This window comes from Aquarana catesbeiana, linkage group LG04 (genome assembly GCF_042186555.1).
Source record: "Aquarana catesbeiana isolate 2022-GZ linkage group LG04, ASM4218655v1, whole genome shotgun sequence".
Taxonomy (NCBI): domain Eukaryota; kingdom Metazoa; phylum Chordata; class Amphibia; order Anura; family Ranidae; genus Aquarana; species Aquarana catesbeiana.
In genome coordinates this window covers 294,400,791-294,419,697 of record NC_133327.1, presented here as the reverse complement: position 1 = coordinate 294,419,697, position 18,907 = coordinate 294,400,791, and the positions used below count along the sequence as shown (strand labels likewise).

The following is an 18,907-nucleotide window of genomic DNA, read 5'->3' as shown; positions in this document are numbered from 1 at the left end:
TTTTTGGTTCAATATACTTCAATGGAGAAGCTGCAGAAAAGCATGTAATGCGTTTTTGCAGCAATTTTTGTTTTTTAATCAGCTCAACAACAAACTGGCCAAAAAAAAAAGCAAAAATGCAAATCGCAGCAAAATCACGTGTGCAAAAAGCAGTGCAGAAACAGATCAAAAGCAAACTGCATAGGTGTGTACCAAGCCTTATGCTGGCCACACGGATCAATTTTCAGACGAGAATATTCAGACGAAAAATCTTTGTACATTCGCAGAATGAAAGAATGTTGTTTGTTGTTTGAAATTTTCACTTGTTTTTAACATTCTGTTTTTAAAACAAATGTAATTTCCGAACGAAAACCACATACACTATCTAAAAATTCCTTTGACCAAGAAGTTTTCTATTATTTCCAAATTTTCCTGTCACTGTGGTTGAAAATGAATGTCGATCTGACCCCACTAATGATTAGAAAATCGAACAAATGTTCTTAAAATTACATTTTTTTTTTTTTTTTTAAGGAAGACATTGTTTGTTTGTTTTTTGAATAAAAAAATTTGATCTCTGAGCCTGAGTCTGATGATATTTACCAGATTCACCCTTTAATATACTGTATACAGTATATCACTCCTCTAATAGTGTATATACAGAATATCTCCTCTAATAGTGTATATACAGTATATCTCCTCTAATAGTATGTACAGTATATCTCTTCTGTCTGTTATTCTCAGAGTGGATTAGATATTTTGCTCCCTAACCATATAGTTGGTTATTTATATTTACCACTGCATAGAGATATTTAAGAATAAATTGCCTTTTTTTTAAACTTTACATATTAACTAAATTACACCACACTTATTTTTAAGGTTATTAACCGATTAATCGAAACAATCGGCCAACTAATCGATTATGAAAATAGTAGTCTTTAATAGTTTGTTCTGACACTATTTTCTTTCTTGTAAATACGGTAGTTGAATGTCTGTAGTCTGGGCACAGACTAACATGTTTTTCTTCTATAGATTGTGGCTTTTAACATATCCTATATAAATTTTACAGGTTGAAAATTAAGAAAGGGTAAACGACTGTGATCACGCAAGGCAAGCACAATGTTAGAAGAAGATATGGAAGTGGCCATTAAAGTGGTGGTAGTAGGGAATGGCGCTGTTGGAAAATCAAGCATGATACAAAGATACTGCAAAGGCATATTTACAAAGGATTACAAGAAGACCATTGGAGTAGATTTTCTGGAAAGGCAAATTCAGTAAGTAAACTTTTATCAAATCTATACTGTATGTCTGTCCATTTCTATCGCACATATACATATTATACAGGATTGTACAGGATGGCGGGGTGTGGCTGTAGGGCAACGATTTACTACCATTAGGTTAAATTTGCCATTTTGAACTCTTACACTTTAGATCAACTACCAAAAGTTAATGTTGCCACAAAAATTCAAATCGTGTATGTCTTTCATTTTTCGAGTTTATTTGCTCATAAATACCTGGTGATCCTGCCAGTTCCTCTTTAAATCTGCTTTATTCTGACGACACGAAGCACAGAAGGAGAGGTGGGTTTTGGTTTAGTCAGATTGTATTGGTGTCTCAGCTCTTGCTCATTGGAGATACAGGATGCTGTGCTGATGCAAGGCTGTCCTGTATCTCCATAGTCAGTTTACCTGCCATGCCCCCTGCCCAACCTTCTAGTTATGTGACCTCAAGACTGAGGCTTTCGCTGTCAATGTGCAGCAGCTCATTGTCAGTAAACGGGAAGGAAAAGCCAGCCTTTTTAGCCTAATATACCTTTACAAATGTAAAACCAAAGTACTTTTTCCAAAAATGCTATTTGCTGGAATTTGACTGGTTTCTTTAGCAATGTATCACAAATACTTTATTTGCAGAAGCAAGCCGGCACAAAAAGCATCATAATTGCATACAACAGACATCATGTTTGTTCAGTGTATTTCTATATGTTTAGGATACACTTTTTTTTAACTTTTTGTTGCTCTTTATATGGGCCACTTTTTTTTTGCGGTCTGTGTTTGGTGCCTGTGGTCACTAGGACAAATAAAGAGGGTGAATCTATCCAGTAGGTTGCTAAGATATGATGTTGGATAGCTAACTCTGCCCATCCGCCTGACAACACTGATCAAAGGAGACTGATCTCTGACAGCTCAGGAGAGGAGGGGATATGACATGCAGTCCGCAAAGAAGCCAGCATAGCCCCGCTTCCCCTTTTCCCAAACTGCTAGACGAAACATTGCACTTTTGTGTGGTGCTTTCTTCTCATGTGTCTCCTCATCTTTCCTGTTTAATTCACACTGAATGCAGACCCGCTGGTCTCAATCAGCTAATCCGTTCACAGAGCGTGGAAGCTGTCTGCTTGTGTTAGGAATGATTATAGCTGGAGTAGAGCACTTTCATTCACAAAAACGAAAGCTGACAACCGCACACCCTGTCTACTACACTTGTCTGGGACAGCCTACTGCACTACCCAGTGTCTGCTGTTGTCAGCTTGTGTGTTTTTATTTATTTATTTTTTTTAATAAAAAGACTTTTATGCAGCTGCAATCATTCACAACATTAGCTGACAGTTTTAACTTTGTGTCCTGAATACTGCAGCTGGTGGCAGGTCCAGATTCTGTATGTACTGAACATGACATGAGAGGCATGACGCTGCAGAATGGGGAGGGGGCGGTGGCTTAGTGCTGGCTGGAACTAACCCCCCCCAATGGAAACTCCTTTGTTTTTAGTCTGCAGGAGTGGATCGGCATCTAGAAATAAATATTTTTTCTATTTAACATTGACTGCTCAAATTTGAATGGGGACAAGTGTTATGTGGACAGGATCCCCTGGGGGATTTAACAAGCCCTTCTCTTGGTGCTAGTTCTTCTTTAGGAATGTGTGCACATGCTGCTTACAGTTTTTCTTTAGGATGTATTCATACTTGTGAATGCACCCTGCTGGCGAGAACCCCAGTGGGGGTTCGCGCAATTACCTGCTAGTGGGCAATCCCATTGAAAGCAAAGTTGATCACGCCCACTCACATGTAATTTCTCACGCAGTGATTACGAGTAAGTGATTGGACCTGAGCGTGGGCAGTCTGCGTCCAATCACAATTCAAGGCCTGCTGGGGTTTTCGCATGTAATCGCCGGCTGGGTATATTCGCAAGTGTGAATGCACCCTTAGACCCTGGACAGTAGCAGCACATGCGAAGGCTGCAGACAAAGTTTTAGTCAATCACTAAGAAAAAGTGTGTGAGTAGCTAAACTACTGTATTGATTAAAGCTGAGCTCCAATTTTCTTTCCACTAGAACTGAATGGAATGATCAATTCCAGCATAGATCATGCCATGTTGCTCTGTTGTCTGCAAATCCTCTGATATTTTGAGTTGAGTTGTGACTTTGTATCATGTGACACTCTGTATATCCCGCTGATAGACTCTGTCCCTTCCACAGCCACTTCCTGCAACAGCTAGAGCCTATAACACTCTCCTTTGTAGTCTTTCAGGCTCTGCAAATGATGTAACTTCTTTCACAGCTCTGATGGGGGGTGGGCTTGAACACACGCTAATTAGCATTCAATCTCGCCTAGTCACACCTACAGGAAGAGTCCAAACCTCCCAAGTTTCACCTCAGATCACAGCATTATTCATGAAGGAAACTCCTTCATACACAATCTGTTTGACAGCTAACTGTGCTGCTGCTGGGCAGGATTGAATGGCTCACAATTAGAATTCAGTCCTGCCCAGTTAAATATGCCGAGCAGAATGAACAGGGAGAGTCCCACCTCTCAGATCCCGCCGTCTCATAGCCCTGCTTTCTGTGAAGTGATTCATTTACATATGCACTCTTCTAATAACCTCCCATAGCCCTTCCTCTGTAGTCTTGCAGTAAGCCATTATTCTTTAGCATGCTGCAAGACAGGAATGACATAGGAGGAGGTATGACACATTTACACCTTTCATCACCAACATGAAGACTCAGAAACACCCACAGTAACCCTAGGACCTACCCACATCAGCTCCAAGAACTGGTACAAGGGACTCTCATAGCCCATCCTGAAGCTACAGAGGCTCAAAGGATCATGGGACATGTAGTATCAGGACTGGAAAAGAAAGGAAACAGGAAGTCAGGGAACTTAGAAATGTAGTCAGGAAGAGGATTGATATCAGACACAGAAACCTGCTGTATACAACTAAAGAAGGTACAGTGGGTATAGAAAAGAATTGCCCCTCCCTTTTTTTTTTTTTTTTTAAATCACATTTTATTGCTTTGCAGCCTGATATGAAGACAGACCCAGTTTTTGTTTTATCCAGCTGTATTTACTAGTGCAACTTATAACATCCAAGGGAAAGATTATAACACCAACATGTCAGAAAAAAAAAAAATCAAAAACCATATCGACTGAGTTGGAAAAAGGATTATGTTATTATTTTGTTTAACCGCGTTTTGCTTTAATTACAGCCTTTAGTCTGTTGGGATATGTCTCTACTAACATTGCACATATAGACTTAGCAATATTTGCCCACTCTTTTTTTGCAGAATTGCTCCAGTACAGTTAAAGGGGTATTAAAATGTATCCTATGCATGAAGGTCAAAAACACCTGGCAGTGACCACCCCCTAGCCCCCCGTTTTACTTACCTGAGCCCCGTATTTCCCTCGGCGAGGGCGTGCTGTCCCTCTCTCCACAGGCTCTCGGCTCTTTATTGGATAGATTGATAGCAGCACAGCCATTGGCTCCCACTGCTGTCAATCAAATCCAATGATGTGGGGGCGGGGCCGAGTCCGGGATTCGTGTCTATGGACGCAAATGCTGGACTCGGGAGCGCGCCCACAAGGTCACGCGACTCCGGCCAGTCACAGAGCCGGAGTCCACGGGCCCCCGGAAGGAAGAGGGGTGAAGATGGACGCGGCCAGCGGGGACATTGCAGGCTTTGTTTGCAGGTAAGTGGCACATAATGGGCTAGTATGCGAGCTTGGATTCATTGAATGAGTTTACCAAAAATGTAAATATTGCAGAATATACAGCCTCATGCTACACTCCATTTCATGCTGAATAAACTAAATTAATTTTATCTTAAATAGAAAACCTATCTTTAGACTTTTTTACTCCAAAACCATTTTATTAAAATAAACTTGATTAACCACATAACGACCGGCGCACGCCGATGTACGTCGGCAGAATGGCACGGACAGGCAAATGGGTGTACCTGTACGTCCCTTTGAATTTGCCGCTGTGCCATCACGTGAGCGCCGCCGGCGGCGCGTGCCCGTCGCGAGCTCCGTGAGTCCGACCGCAGATACCCACGATCATCTCACGGAGAGGAAGAACGGGGAGATGCTAAACAAGCATCTCCCCGTTCTGCCTAGTGACACTGTCACTGATCATAGCTCCATGTGATTGGGAGCTATGACCAGTGATGTGTTGCACACAGCCCCTCCCCCTCACAGTTAGAATCACTCCGCAGTACACACTTAAACCTTCCTTTTTTTGGGGGCGTGGCCTGGACGGCGATGTGAGAGGACGTGATCGACCGGAGCTCCGCTAGTGGTAATCCTTATTCCCCCATCCTGCACCAAACACGGGCTAGATTTCTGCCCAAATTGTGGGTGCCAGCAGCGCAGACAAGCCGGAACATGTCCCCCCCTAAAAAAGGCGCAGCTGCCTCCTCGTCCTTAGATAAATACCGGAGGACGGAGCGAGGCACAGAGCAGCAAGATGGCGCCGCGCCAGCAGCACACGAGGCCCCTCACACAGACCCAGCAACAGACGGCACGGCCCAGGTGCTTGAAGCCATCTCGCTGTGCCAATCCACCCTGACGACCAAAATAGAGGAAGTAAAGGTGGACATATCTTTAATCAGGCACGACATGACAAAACTGAGGGAGAGAGTTACTGAGGCCGAGACCAGGATTGGACGTGCGGAGGACACACTATACCCCCTGCAACATTCCCATGATGATCTGCAGCGGCAGATGCAGCAACTGGCACAGAAGCATGATGACCTCGAGAACCGCTCCCGCAGATCCAACCTACGCTTCATTGGGCTGCCTGAGGGCTCAGAGGGCACAGATCCTGCCACCTTCCTTGAGCAGCTTCTGATTACAACATACGGCAGAGAAGCCTTCTCTACAACTTTCGTGGTGGAACGGGCCCACCGTATGCCTGCACGCCGCCCGCCTGAAGGAGCACCACCCCGCACCTTCATAGCCAAGCTGCTAAACTTCAGAGACCGAGATGCGGTGCTTCGATTGGCAAGAATCAAAGGCAACATTCCCTTCCAGGCAGGCTTCATCTCTGCATTCCCAGATTTTTCTGCTGAGGTGCAGAAGCAACGAGTGCGGTTCACAGAAGTCAAACGCCGCCTAAGAGCTCACCACATCAAGTACGCAATGCTCTTCCCAGCACGTCTACGCGTGGCAGGCGAAGACAGGGTGCACTTCTTTGAGGACACCACCTTGGCTTCGGAGTGGCTAGACCAACAAGACGCCGCAAGAAATCGCCCAGCCTGACCACATCCTAGTCCTACCAAAATTGTAAGTGCCTTTTCTTCTTAACCTACTAAGTTAACTTTCTACCTGAACCCACTACCCTTGATCCTCCGTTGCCAACATGGCCTACCTCTTGAACCTGGACATCTACGTTTTATGCCCACAACGTATTTGCTTCCCTTCTCCTTATACTCAAACTTGCCAGGACCTGGAACCCGCCACCACTACGGCTCCTCCAAAGTACTGAGCACTTGCAAACCCACATTCCCGCTCACGCGGTGCGATTAACGGTTTGGTCTCAAGGGGATCCTCTTAATCTCAGGGACATGCCATTACCAAACACAAGGAACTATCCGATCCCTATTGCACCCCCCGAACACCGGATGCACCCCCCCATTGCTATCTCAGTACTCTGGACTCCAACCTTTTTGGTGCCAATATGGTAAGAGTCTATACCACAAAGGAGCATAGGCCCAGGCTTATGCAATATACCTCCGGTTTGAACCGCAGAGATTTCACGTTCTCCATCGTTGACTTAACATCCAGAACTTATTCGCACCCAAAGAGGGTTTTTGTTTACTCTGCTGCCGGCGCTGCCAAATAGGCTTTCGCCGACAGTGGAATGTTTAAAAGTGCAGCAGTTTCTGATTGTTCGATAATGCAACGTAGCTGCACTAAGTTTGGGCTGGATGCCCCAGTCAAGTTTGGGAGACTGAGGGCAGGGAGGGGGGTTGTGGGAAATGTTCGCTTTAGGAGCAAGTTTGATGTTGTTACATGCCTTCATATACCAGTACGCAACCAATGTCATATGGGAAAGGTGACAGAACTTAAAATTAATGTGTGTCTTCCCTTCATCCATGCGGGGTGTGGTGGCATGGGAGCCCTTACAATGATCCACGTCTATTCTATCATCATCTGTACTACACTGATATGGCCAACATAAAATTCCTCTCCTGGAATATTCGGGGGATCCGGGATAAAATTAAACGCACTGCGATTTTCAACAATCTTAAATCATACAGAGCTGACATCATAGTCCTTGTGGAAACCCATGTCACGGGTCACCTTCAACATGCACTTAAACGTCCCTGGATTGGTTGGGCGTTCCATGCCACCCACACTCCGTATTCACGTGGAATTTCGATTTTAATAGCCAAAACAACCCCATTTACAGTCATTTCAGTGTGCACTGACCCTCAGGGGAGGTATATATTCCTGCACTGCACACTGAATGGTACGCAGTATTTAATATTGGCATTTTATATTCCTCCTCCATATAACTCCACTTTAATTACTGAGGGTTTGCTATACATGGCACAACACCCCAATATCCAATGTATTTGGCTAGGCGATTTTAACATGGTCCTAGAACCCCGTAAGGATAGATTACAACCACAACAAAGTACCCCTCATCCTGAAACCACTAGACTTGCACGCACGCTAGCAGAATTTTCATTAACCGATACCTGGAGATACAAACACCCAGACACCAAGGCCTACTCATGCTTTTCGGCGACACACTCCACCATGTCCCGAATTGATCTCATCTTAATATCAAACAATTTAATCCCAAAGCTATCTGACTCAGGTTACCACACGAGATCCCTTTCGGATCACGCTCCATGTTGGGCCACACTACAACTAGTCCCCAATACAGGACCCCACAGCTGGCGCCTACACCCTTTTTGGCTTACAACACTGAAAGACCAGGAGGACATACATGGGGAGTGGCAATACTTCTTCAAGACTAATAGGAACACTGCCCCTAAGGGTATGATATGGGAAACATTCAAACTCCATGCGCGCGCAGTTCTATCTTCCCGCATAAACAGAATCAAAAAAACTTCCAAAGCCCTTATGCTTCAAGCCTCTGACAAGCTAAACTTGCTCACTGGAGAGTTCCAAAACGACCCAACACAGGAAAAGGCATCTGCACTCAGAATACAGACTCGCCTCGTAGACCAGTTACAGTTTGAAAAAGCTAAGCAAAAACTCTTCTTTGTGCGACAACGGATATTTGAACAAGGGGAACGCGCGGGAAAATTATTGGCGTATCTTGCTCGCCAAGATACAAACCCACCGGTAGTAGTCACACTCTCGGGCCCCAATAATACCACATACTCAGACCCCCCCATGGTTGCGAAAGCTTTTCAAGCATACTTCGCTGATCTATACTCATCTAAGGTTCAGACCACCGCACAAGAAACGCAGGCCTTTCTCCATGATATCCCCTTTCCCCAACTATCAGAATCCCAACTCACCGACTTGGAGGCTCCCCTAACGTCGGATGAAGTGGCACTCGCCATAGCATCCCTCGCGCCCGCTAAAGCACCAGGTGGAGATGGGTTGCCCCTCGACTTTTACGCAGCCTACTCAGAAGTGCTCATCCCCGAATTGTTGACGCTTTACAACCATATATTTGAGTCTGGGTCTCTTCCTGAATCCCTACGCCAGGCAGTTATTATAGTGATTCCCAAACCAGGTAAGGACCCCCACCACATAGAATCCTATCGCCCTATCTCGCTCCTGCAAGCAGATATTAAAATCCTGGCCAAAATACTGGCCACGCGTCTTAATCAAAGCATTCTTTCCTTAATTCACCCGGATCAAACGGGGTTCATGCCCGGCAAAAATACGGCCATGAATCTACGGCGCCTATACATGAATATCGAGGCAGAGCATGAGAACGCGGGGGAGAGGGCGGTTGTGGCGCTGGACGCCGCAAAAGCCTTCGATTCAGTGGAATGGGGGTACCTTTGGGAATGTCTCGGGGGATTCGGGTTTGGACCCAACTTCATAAAATGGGTAAAACTGCTATATTTCTCCCCCTCGGCCAGGGTGGTGGTGAACGGGCACATGTCTGACTCATTCCCTTTGGGTCGTGGAACCCGGCAGGGATGCCCACTGTCCCCCCTACTATACGCCCTTGCGGTGGAACCCCTTGCCATCTCCCTTAGGTCAAACCCCAATGTGCGAGGGCTAAACAAGGGCCCTGTGTCAGAAAAACTAAGCTTATACGCAGATGACATGCTGCTATACCTAGAGGACACCGGCCCTTCCCTCCAAAAAGTTCTTGAGATCATTGGAGAGTTTGGGAAGCATTCGGGATTGAGCATGAACTGGTCCAAATCACAGACTCTCCCCCTCGACTTATCGCCCCCATCATCTGTTGCAGCGTCCCTCCCGTTACAAAGAGTCGCCTCCATTAAATACCTGGGTGTAACAATTACGAAAGACCCCTCTGAATACTTAGCTAACAACATTGAACCATTATTTCCCTATCTGAAATCCCGCACACAATCATGGGCGAGGCTCCCCCTAGGAGTAATGGGGAGAATTAACCTATTTAAAATGATACTCCTCCCAAAATTTCTTTATATGTTCTGGAACTCCCCAGTACTGATCCCGCTAACACTATTTAAAAAAATGGACAAAATTATTAACTCTTTCATATGGGGGTCTAGTAGACACAAATTGGCTTGGAACACGATTAAAAACCCTACCTCGTCGGGGGGTGCAGCCACACCAGATTTATACACCTACTATATAGCTGCACAACTATCGCACTTTTACCACATCCATAAGACTGACGAAACCAGATACCAAGCACTAGTATGCAAAAGGCCAAACAATGACATGTACTCTCCACTACAAGTTTTATTTAGAAAGGGGAACAAACAGCAAACAAAAACAGACCAACATTCAATGTTACTCCAACATCGCCACATATGGGAAAAGGCGATTAAAATGCTGGGTGACGATTTCTTCCATTCACACACACCCCTCTGGCACAACCCCCTCCTGGGAGAATTGAGGTCCTTACCCGAAGCCACCAGATGGGCAGCTAAGGGGATAGTATTCCTTTATCAGGTTGTCACCCTATTTGGTGTACGTCATTTTCAAACAATCAGTGAAGAATTCGACCTCCCCTCTAACATGCACTTCAGTTACTTGCAATTGAAGCATGCACTACAGACGCAGTTCGCAGGTGGCTTTCCTAACTCCCAAATGGTCTCAGTAGTAGATGTAATCACAGGACCCAATCCAGAAAAACTCATATCTACCCTATACACCACACTAAGAAATAGAGAAACCGCCAGAATAATAGACAAGGCAAGATTCAAATGGGAAACAGACCTGGGCCAAATAGACATTAATGACTGGGAAGATATCCTAGAGAGCGTACGGAGATCCTCACCTAGGATATCTGAACGCCTGACACAACTATACATCATTCATAGATCCTACCTTACGCCTGCCAGAATGGCCAAATTCTCCCCAAATCAAAACCTAAATTGTCCACGATGTCTGGGTACCCCATGCTCTTTTTTTCATCTGATCTGGTCTTGCCCAGTGATACAAGACTACTGGTCACAGATTGTGAAGTTCCTCCACGATCTCATGGGTTCACCCATACAACTGGACCCCAAACTGTGCCTCCTGGGCCTACTTCCAGACACTATGGCCAGGCCCACGGCTACACTTCTTAGTGAAACCCTTTTTAGCGCCAGGAAACTAATAGCCAAACACTGGCTAAGAGCTACCTCCCCCACCGTCCAGGACTGGCTGAGGGATGTGAACACATCCCTACCATATAAAAAAGTGCTATATAATCACAGAGGTTGCCCAAAAAAATACTATAAAGTGTGGGGTAAATGGCTTGAAAACACAAACACATGCTCCACGTGACCAATAAGTAATAGATGTACACCAGGAGTGGAGGTTGCTTTCATAGATACCTGAATTTAATCTCAAAGAATGTCTAGCCGGATGGAATGCTATAGCTTAATTGTATGCTCTAGATAAAGAATCACAACCGCATATACGCCTACATCTTCCTAAAAGGTATAAATGCAACATCAGAAATGTATGTTTAAATATAAATAATGTCTGTAGCTTACATGACTATGCCACCTATGATAATTGTATGGTGTGATTGACAACAATAAACTTGTTCTTTTTGAAAAAAAAAACCTTCCTTTTTTTTTTTTTTTTTTTTTTTTTTTTTACACCAAAAATATGTAGAAGAATGTAGGCCTAAACTGAGGAAAAAACATTTTTTTTTTTTTTTATATAATTTTTTGGGGGGATAGTTATTCTAGGAAAAAGTAAAAAATATTCCTTTTTTTTTTTTTTTTCAAAATTGTCGCTCTTTGCAAAAAATAAAAACTGCAGAGGTGATCAAATACTACCAAAAGAAAGCTCTATTTGTGGGGAAAAAAAGGACGTCAATTTTGTTTGGGAGCCACGTCACACGGCCGCGCAATTGTCAGTTAAAGCAACGCAGTGCTGAATCGCAAAAAGTGCTCTGGTCTTTTGCCAGCCAAATGGTCCAGGGCTTAAGTGGTTAACATCACTCTGTCCGTGGCTACTTTTATAAAGTCCATAGGATGCAGTCTGTCAATGTCATCTCAGTACTTCAAGATGGCAATCAACATGTTAGTAAAACACAATTTCCTTTCAAACATCCAACAGAGGTCTGGAAATTTAACATGGTTTTAAATGCTCAAGGTTTTTTACATTCGTGCATTCTATGCATGAAAGTAAAAAACCTCTGTGCCCCCCCCCCCCCCCCCCCCCCAATACTTACCTGAGCCCCATCATGATCCAGCAATGTGCATGAGAGCCTCAGTTCTCTAAGGACTCTCACTCCTCATTGGCTGAGGCAGCAGAAGCAGCCATAAGCTCCCACTGCCATCACAGCCAGTCGGTCAATGAGAACAGAGCGCGAGCGGGGCCGACCTGCAGCTCTGTGTGTACGAATGGACATGCAGAACAGTGGCTCGGGCGCAAGCCTGCTTGGGTGCTCCCACAGCAAGCAGCATGGGGCTACTCTGCAGGTGGGAGGGGCCAAGAGCACCGACAAGGGACCTGAGAAGAGGAGAACCCAGGCTGTTTGTTATTTTTTAAAAAACTAAATAAAAACAAAACCCAAGCTTTTATTATTACTTTTAAAGATGAAATCCAGCTTTTCCTCCCCAAAACAACAGATGCATTGTGCATGTAAATGAATCACAACCCCACTGTCAGTTTTTTGGGAACTTATATTGGGTATAGAAAAGAATCTCCTCCCTTTTCAAAATCATCAACATTTTGTTGCTTTGCAGCCTGAAATGAAGACCAGAAACAGGTGGTTGTAAAGTGCAGCGCCCTCTCTCCCCCTTATACGCAGTCAGTTGTGATTGCTTTATTATAATTATTTATTTTAATGAAGAGTTGAGAGAAGAAGAATAAAAAGAAATCTATTTTGAAAAAATATATGGTTTGTTATTGCTGGACACCTTCTGCTGATTACCTGACTGTATCTAGGCACGATACTGTGAGTCACCGACCTATAACAAACGCACAGCCACAACTACTAATCAATGTATGGATTCAGGTCACTCAAAGTATGCAAATATCCCAGGTAACAGCCTGATCTGCCCCTCTCAAGGCCAGAGTGGACACTCTCCTAGTGTCTGTTCACACAGGTTTCTCCTACAGCTGTTTGTCTCCAGGGGAGGTGCCTCAAGCCTTACACAAAAGGACTTGTGCACATGGGAACTAATGATCATGTAAACATGTACTTAGGATTGGAAGCTTTATCCCACCCAAAGCTCCATAAAGCTTCTGGGCTGCAGGAACCACAGCAGAACTTACTGAGCTCTGAGCAGACAAAAAGTTTGTTTGCAGACACAAACCCACTAACCCTATGTAGATGAGAAACCTAGGTGATACATAAACACTGTCCACAACCCTGCTGGCTAAGACTGTAAAGCTGCCAGCTAGACTCAAACTGCCTCTTTTCACAGTGACAGAGCACTGCCCTGTGTGTGTGTACATTATCTCACAAAAGTGAGTACACCCCTCACATTTTTGTAAATATTTTATTATATATTTTCATGTGACAACACTGAAGAAATGACACTCTGCTACAATGTAAAGTAGTGAGTGTACAGCTTGTATAACAGTGTAAATTTGCTGTCCCCTCAAAATAACTCAACACACAGCCATTAATGTCTAAACCACTGGCAAGAAAAGTGAGTACACCCCTAAGTGAAAATGTCCAAATTGGGCCCAAAGTGTCAATATTTTGTGTGGCCACCATTATTTTCCAGCACTGCCTTAACCCTCTTGGGCATGGAGTTCACCAGAGCTTCACAGGTTGCCACTGGAGTCCTCTTCCACTCCTCCATGACAACATCACAGAGCTGGTGGATGTTAGAGACCTTGCCCTCCTCCACCTTCCGTATGAGGATGCCCCACAGATGCTCAAAGGGTTTAGGTCTGGAGACACGCTTGGCCAGTCCATCACCTTTACCTTCAGCTTCTTTAGCAAGGCAGTGGTCGTCTTGGAGGTGTGTTTTGGGTTATTATCGTGTTGGAATACTGCCCTGCGGCCCAGTCTCCGAAGGGAGGGGATCATGCTCTGCTTCAGTATATCACAGTACATGTTGGCATTTATGGTTCCCTCAATGAACTGTAGCTCCCCAGTGCCGGCAGCACTCATGCAGCCCCAGACCATGACACTCCCACCACCATGCTTGACTGTAGACAAGACACTCTTGTCTTTGTACGCCTCACCTGGTTGCCACCACACACGTTTGACACCATCTGAACCGAATAAGTTTATCTTGGTCTCATCAGACCACAGGACATGGTTACAGTAATCCATATCCTTAGTCTGCTTGTCTTCAGCAAACTGTTTTGCGGGCTTTCTTGTGCATCATCTTTAGAAGAGGCTTCCTTCTGGGACGACTGCCATGCAGACCAATTTGATGCAGTGTGCGGCGTATGGTCTAAACACTGACAGGCTGACCCCCCACCCTTCAGCCTATGCAGCAATGCTGGCAGCACTCATACGTCTATTTCCCAAAGGCAACCCCTGGATATGACGCTGATCACGTGCACTCAGCGTTTTTGGTCGACCTGTTCTGAGTGGAACCTGTCCTGTTAAACTGCTGTATGGTCTTGGCCACCGTGCTGCAGCTCAGTTTCAGGGTCTTGGCAATCTTCTTATAGCCTAGGCCATCTTTATGTACAGCAACAATTCTTGTTTTCGGATCCTCAGAGTTCTTTGCCATGAGGTGCCATGTTGAACTTCCATTGACCAGTATGAGGGAGTGAGAGCGATAACACCAAATTTAACACACCTGCTCCCCATTCACACCTGACACCTTGTAATACTAAATAGTCACATAACAGCGGGGAGGGAAAATGACTAATTGGGCCCATTTTCACTTAGGGGTGTACTCACTTTTGTTGCCAGCGGTTTAGACATTAATGGCTGTGTGTTGAGTTATTTTGAGGGGACAGCAAATTTACACTGTTATACAAGCTGTACACTCACTACTTTACATTGTAGCAAAGTGTAATCTCTTCAGTGTTGTCACATAAAAAGATATAATAAAATATTTACAAAAATTGTGAGGGGTGTACTCACTTTTGTCAGATACTGTGTGTGTATTATTTATATACATATTTTTTTTTTCTTTATTTTGGTCAGTTCAAGATATCACTCTAGAAAGTTTACCATTAATATGTACTTGCTTACTTTTTTCTATCCTATCTTCTTCAGGTCTATTTGCAAGGTCCAGTTTTATAATGAGAATAGTAACTAAAAGGAGGCTACAATTTTTATTTTTTTTTCCCTTTTAAGTTGGAATGTTGATTCTGTAGATAACGAATACACAGCCTTGTAGTGATTGGTGGGGTATAGCAGTCAAGTGTTCCAACCAGGGACCTTTTCTGCATGGAGGGGTATATTGCCCCTGTGTCTGGATTCCATAGCACCAGTTTCCTCCTACAACCCAAAAATGTACTGTTTTGCTAACTTTCCTTTAAACACTGTATGCCATTATTTGTGTCAACATGACTTAGTGGGGATGTTTGACTGTAGGATATTCCAGGGCAGAAACTGGAGTGAATGATCTGTGTACTCTATGTGGTGGAGCAGGATATTTCAGTGCTATATAAATGAAAAGCAAAATTTTGCAACATGCCCATCAGTATCACCAATAACTGGTAAAATAAATCTATTTTTTCTTATTTTACAAGCAGCAGCTATATTGTGTAGAGAAGCTAATGTGCTGCTTTGCAGTAGAACTGCACTGTAAGGGCTATTTCACGATACTGCATTGATCCTGCGTTTTAGTGCTGCAGTAAAACAGGTCAACACAAGGACACCTATAATAAAATTAAAAAATGTTTTTCTGAGTCCTGTTTACGCTACAATGCTGCATTGACCTGCTTTGTGTTAAAATGCAACATGTATGCATTTTAACGCAACACAGTCAACACATTTAAAATACAGGTCAATGCAATGCAGTTAAAGAGGGAGTCCACCTTAACCGCCAAAAAAAAAAATATTAAAAGCCAGCAGCTACAAATACTGCAGCTGCTGACTTTTACTATATGGCCACTTACCTGTCCCAGGGTCCAGCGATGTCGGCAGGCGACGCCGAGAACCCGCTCGGTTCTCGGCAGCTGCCGCCGCCATCCTAGGTGAGGGAATCAGGAAGTGAAGCGTTGCGGCTTCACTTCCCGATTCCCTACTGCGCATGCGCGAGTCGCGCTGCGCATCGTAATTGGTCCCCGCTATCTCCTGGGAGCTGTGTGTTTCCCAGGAGACAGCGTGGAGGGACAGGAAGAGGCATAGACTCCCATGGGAGTCTATACCGGAAGTGGGTGCAAATACCTGTCTTAGACAGGTATCTGCACCCCCCTCCCCCCTGAAAGGTGCCAAATGTGACACCGGAGGGGGGGAGGGTTCCGAAAAGCGGAAGTTCCATTTTTGTGTGGAACTCCACTTTAAAGAAAATTGACTCTGTTTAATTTTGTGACCCATAGGATGTGATGGCACAAGAAATCCTGCAAAATGCACTGCACGTGCGTCAACTCATGTCAGTGCGCGCATCAACGCAAGTCAACCTGTGTTTAAACTGGCATAAAATGGATGGAAATGTACATGCATTTCATCTCAAGTCAGTGTGCATTCAGCCTGAATCTATGGAGTGATATGGGAAAGCTCGCCAGAGAGCCTCGTCGGGATAAATTAATTACTTTCCTCCTGTAACTTAATAACTGTACCCGGTGCCCGGGTTACAAACAAGATGGGGTCTGTAGGTTTGTTCTTAAGTTGAATCTGTTTGTAAGTCAGAACAGGTACATACAAGTGAAGCTCCAGCCAAAAAAAACTATTTTAAGCTTTTTGGATAGCATAGTGAAGGGTTATTACCCCTGTAACATTTGTTTTGCTGTCTGTGCCCCTGTTCAGAAGATTTCACCTCACTTTCTGTCCCAATGGCAATTTGGTTTTTGAAAATGTTGGGTTGTTAAGGAAACAAGCCTTGGTGATAAAGCATCAGTGGAGACACATTTTTTCCCATAATAACTCTTACAGGAGAGAATTTCCCTTTCTAGGGGTAGATTCTCTCCTGTAATTTGTAAGTCGGTTGTTTGTAACTAGGGGACCGCCTGTACAAGTAAACTAAAGTTTAATCAATCATTATGACCCAGGAAATAATTAAACAAAAATAGGGAGAAGACAAAATTGGAAACCGAGAATTATTTGTTGTTTAAGTAATGTGTGTGTTTATGTTTTTTTGTTTTTTTTGTTTTTTTTTTCATCCTGTAGGATAAATGAGGAAGATGTTCGGCTTATGCTATGGGACACAGCTGGACAAGAAGAATTTGATGCAATAACTAAAGCATACTACCGAGGTAAAAACAAACTCTGTATCTTGTATATATCATCAAATCAAATCCATTACACAATATAAAACAAATATAACTTTTTTTTGTCCTGGTTTTATTGTTTCATGCTGGACTGTTTTATGATATCATCTAGTCAAAAGCAAATGGTAGCCATGCTAGCATGATTTGTTCAAATCCTCATCGTCTAAGGGCTCATGCACACTGAGCATAAAAAATGCTGCTGATACAAGTGTTTTTTTTTTTTTTTTTTTTTTCTTTCAGACTGTAGAAGCAATGTTTGTTAGCCTATGTTGCCATGCACATTTGGGCGTTTACATGCATATCTGTAGAGGAGCATTTCCAGGCTGAAAAAACATCACAGGTGCCTTTTTAAGAGGAGCTTTCAGGCAGAAAAAATGCTTCCTGCCCCTAAATGTGCTGTTTAGGCATATCAAGTGTTTTCAAGTACATTTTTTTTTTCTAGTGTTTTGGGGAAAAATGCTTATTAATGGAAACACATGTACAATATGCTCCATAGGATTTTTTTTTATCTGCTGCCTAGTGTGCATGGATTTGAAATGTATACAGTACTGTTATTATAAAACACGTACCATGTTTTTTTTTTCTATGAGTACAGTTGGTTGGGGTTCCATTCATCATAGAGCAAACCTCCTGCAGCTCTTTAAACCTTCTAGTAAAGATTTCAAACTTTTATATGTAAACTTTCACATGATTAGTTGAGGGTGCAGCCTGAACTGCCTGGCTTCCTTCTTTCCATAGGCAAAAAAGGTCATATGTGTTGCACATCACTGCAAGACCCTGTGGATATGTGAAATGACAGCCTCTGCCCGGGCTCAAGCCAATCATGATTAAGCTCTGGGGCGGAGTGAAATGTGTTGGAGGTGTGGCTTGGCTGGAGCCCGGGCTGAAGCTTTCCTTTCACCTATCCACAGGGTCTTGCAGTGATGTGCGGCGCATAGGACCTTTTTTGTCTGTCTGTATCATTGGAGCTGAGATGAGCTATGTCCTTGCCAGCACTCCCAGCGATGTACTACAGAAGAGGACCTGGCTGGAACCTTGAGCGGCACCCCTCATTTGTTGTCTGCCTTCCTTTCATGACCTGTTCATTGTTCGTATACTGTAAGCTGTTTACTGTTTTTTCTGTATTGCTAAACCAGGTTTGGAAATACAGCGTTGAGTAGAGCTGTTTATTAAATAGGGAAAGCAATTGGAAACATGCACTTTTAATTTGATTAACAAGACAGAATTAAAGCCTTTCAGTTTCTCCCGACAGCCATGCATTCATTGATGGAGTGGTAGAATCATAATCGTGCTGGGTGTATTTTACTATTTTAGGAAAAGATGGAGTTAGAGCATATAGCCACTGAAGTCTGAATTCCTGTTCGGTCTGCTCATTTTTGGCCCATGATTTCCTAGATAAACCAGCTCCTTTTCTATAAAGGAAAATATGGCAGAATTTGTACTTTTATTCACACACATTCCCGAAATATGGTTTGCTCTTTGTTTATGCAGAACATCATGACAAAGGAGTAGTTTCTTTTATTTTTTATTAACTAATATGTAAGAACAAGTGAAATGGAACAAACCCAATTCTTCTGGGATCCTACATAGCAGGCTTTGTTAAGGATACTGTACATGTTTGTGTTAAGAGGACATTGCAGAGGCAAAGTAATTCCTAATGATACAACCAGATCACAAGAGACCCTATCCTTTTTTCTGTAGGGAAATTAT

At 43.7% G+C, this 18,907-nt stretch overlaps 1 protein-coding gene across 2 annotated transcripts in view; it reads left to right on the top strand.

Annotated features, from left to right (window-relative positions):
* The window catches only part of RAB23 (RAB23, member RAS oncogene family), a 76,546-nt gene that overhangs the window by 25,058 nt on the left and 32,581 nt on the right, over positions 1-18,907 (top strand). For both annotated transcript variants that reach the window (XM_073626710.1, XM_073626709.1), the window contains 2 exons: positions 1,046-1,250; positions 17,097-17,182. In XM_073626710.1, coding sequence (XP_073482811.1) covers positions 1,096-1,250; positions 17,097-17,182 — 241 coding nt within the window. In that variant the 5' untranslated portion in view covers positions 1,046-1,095. The remainder of the gene's footprint in view (positions 1-1,045; positions 1,251-17,096; positions 17,183-18,907) is intronic.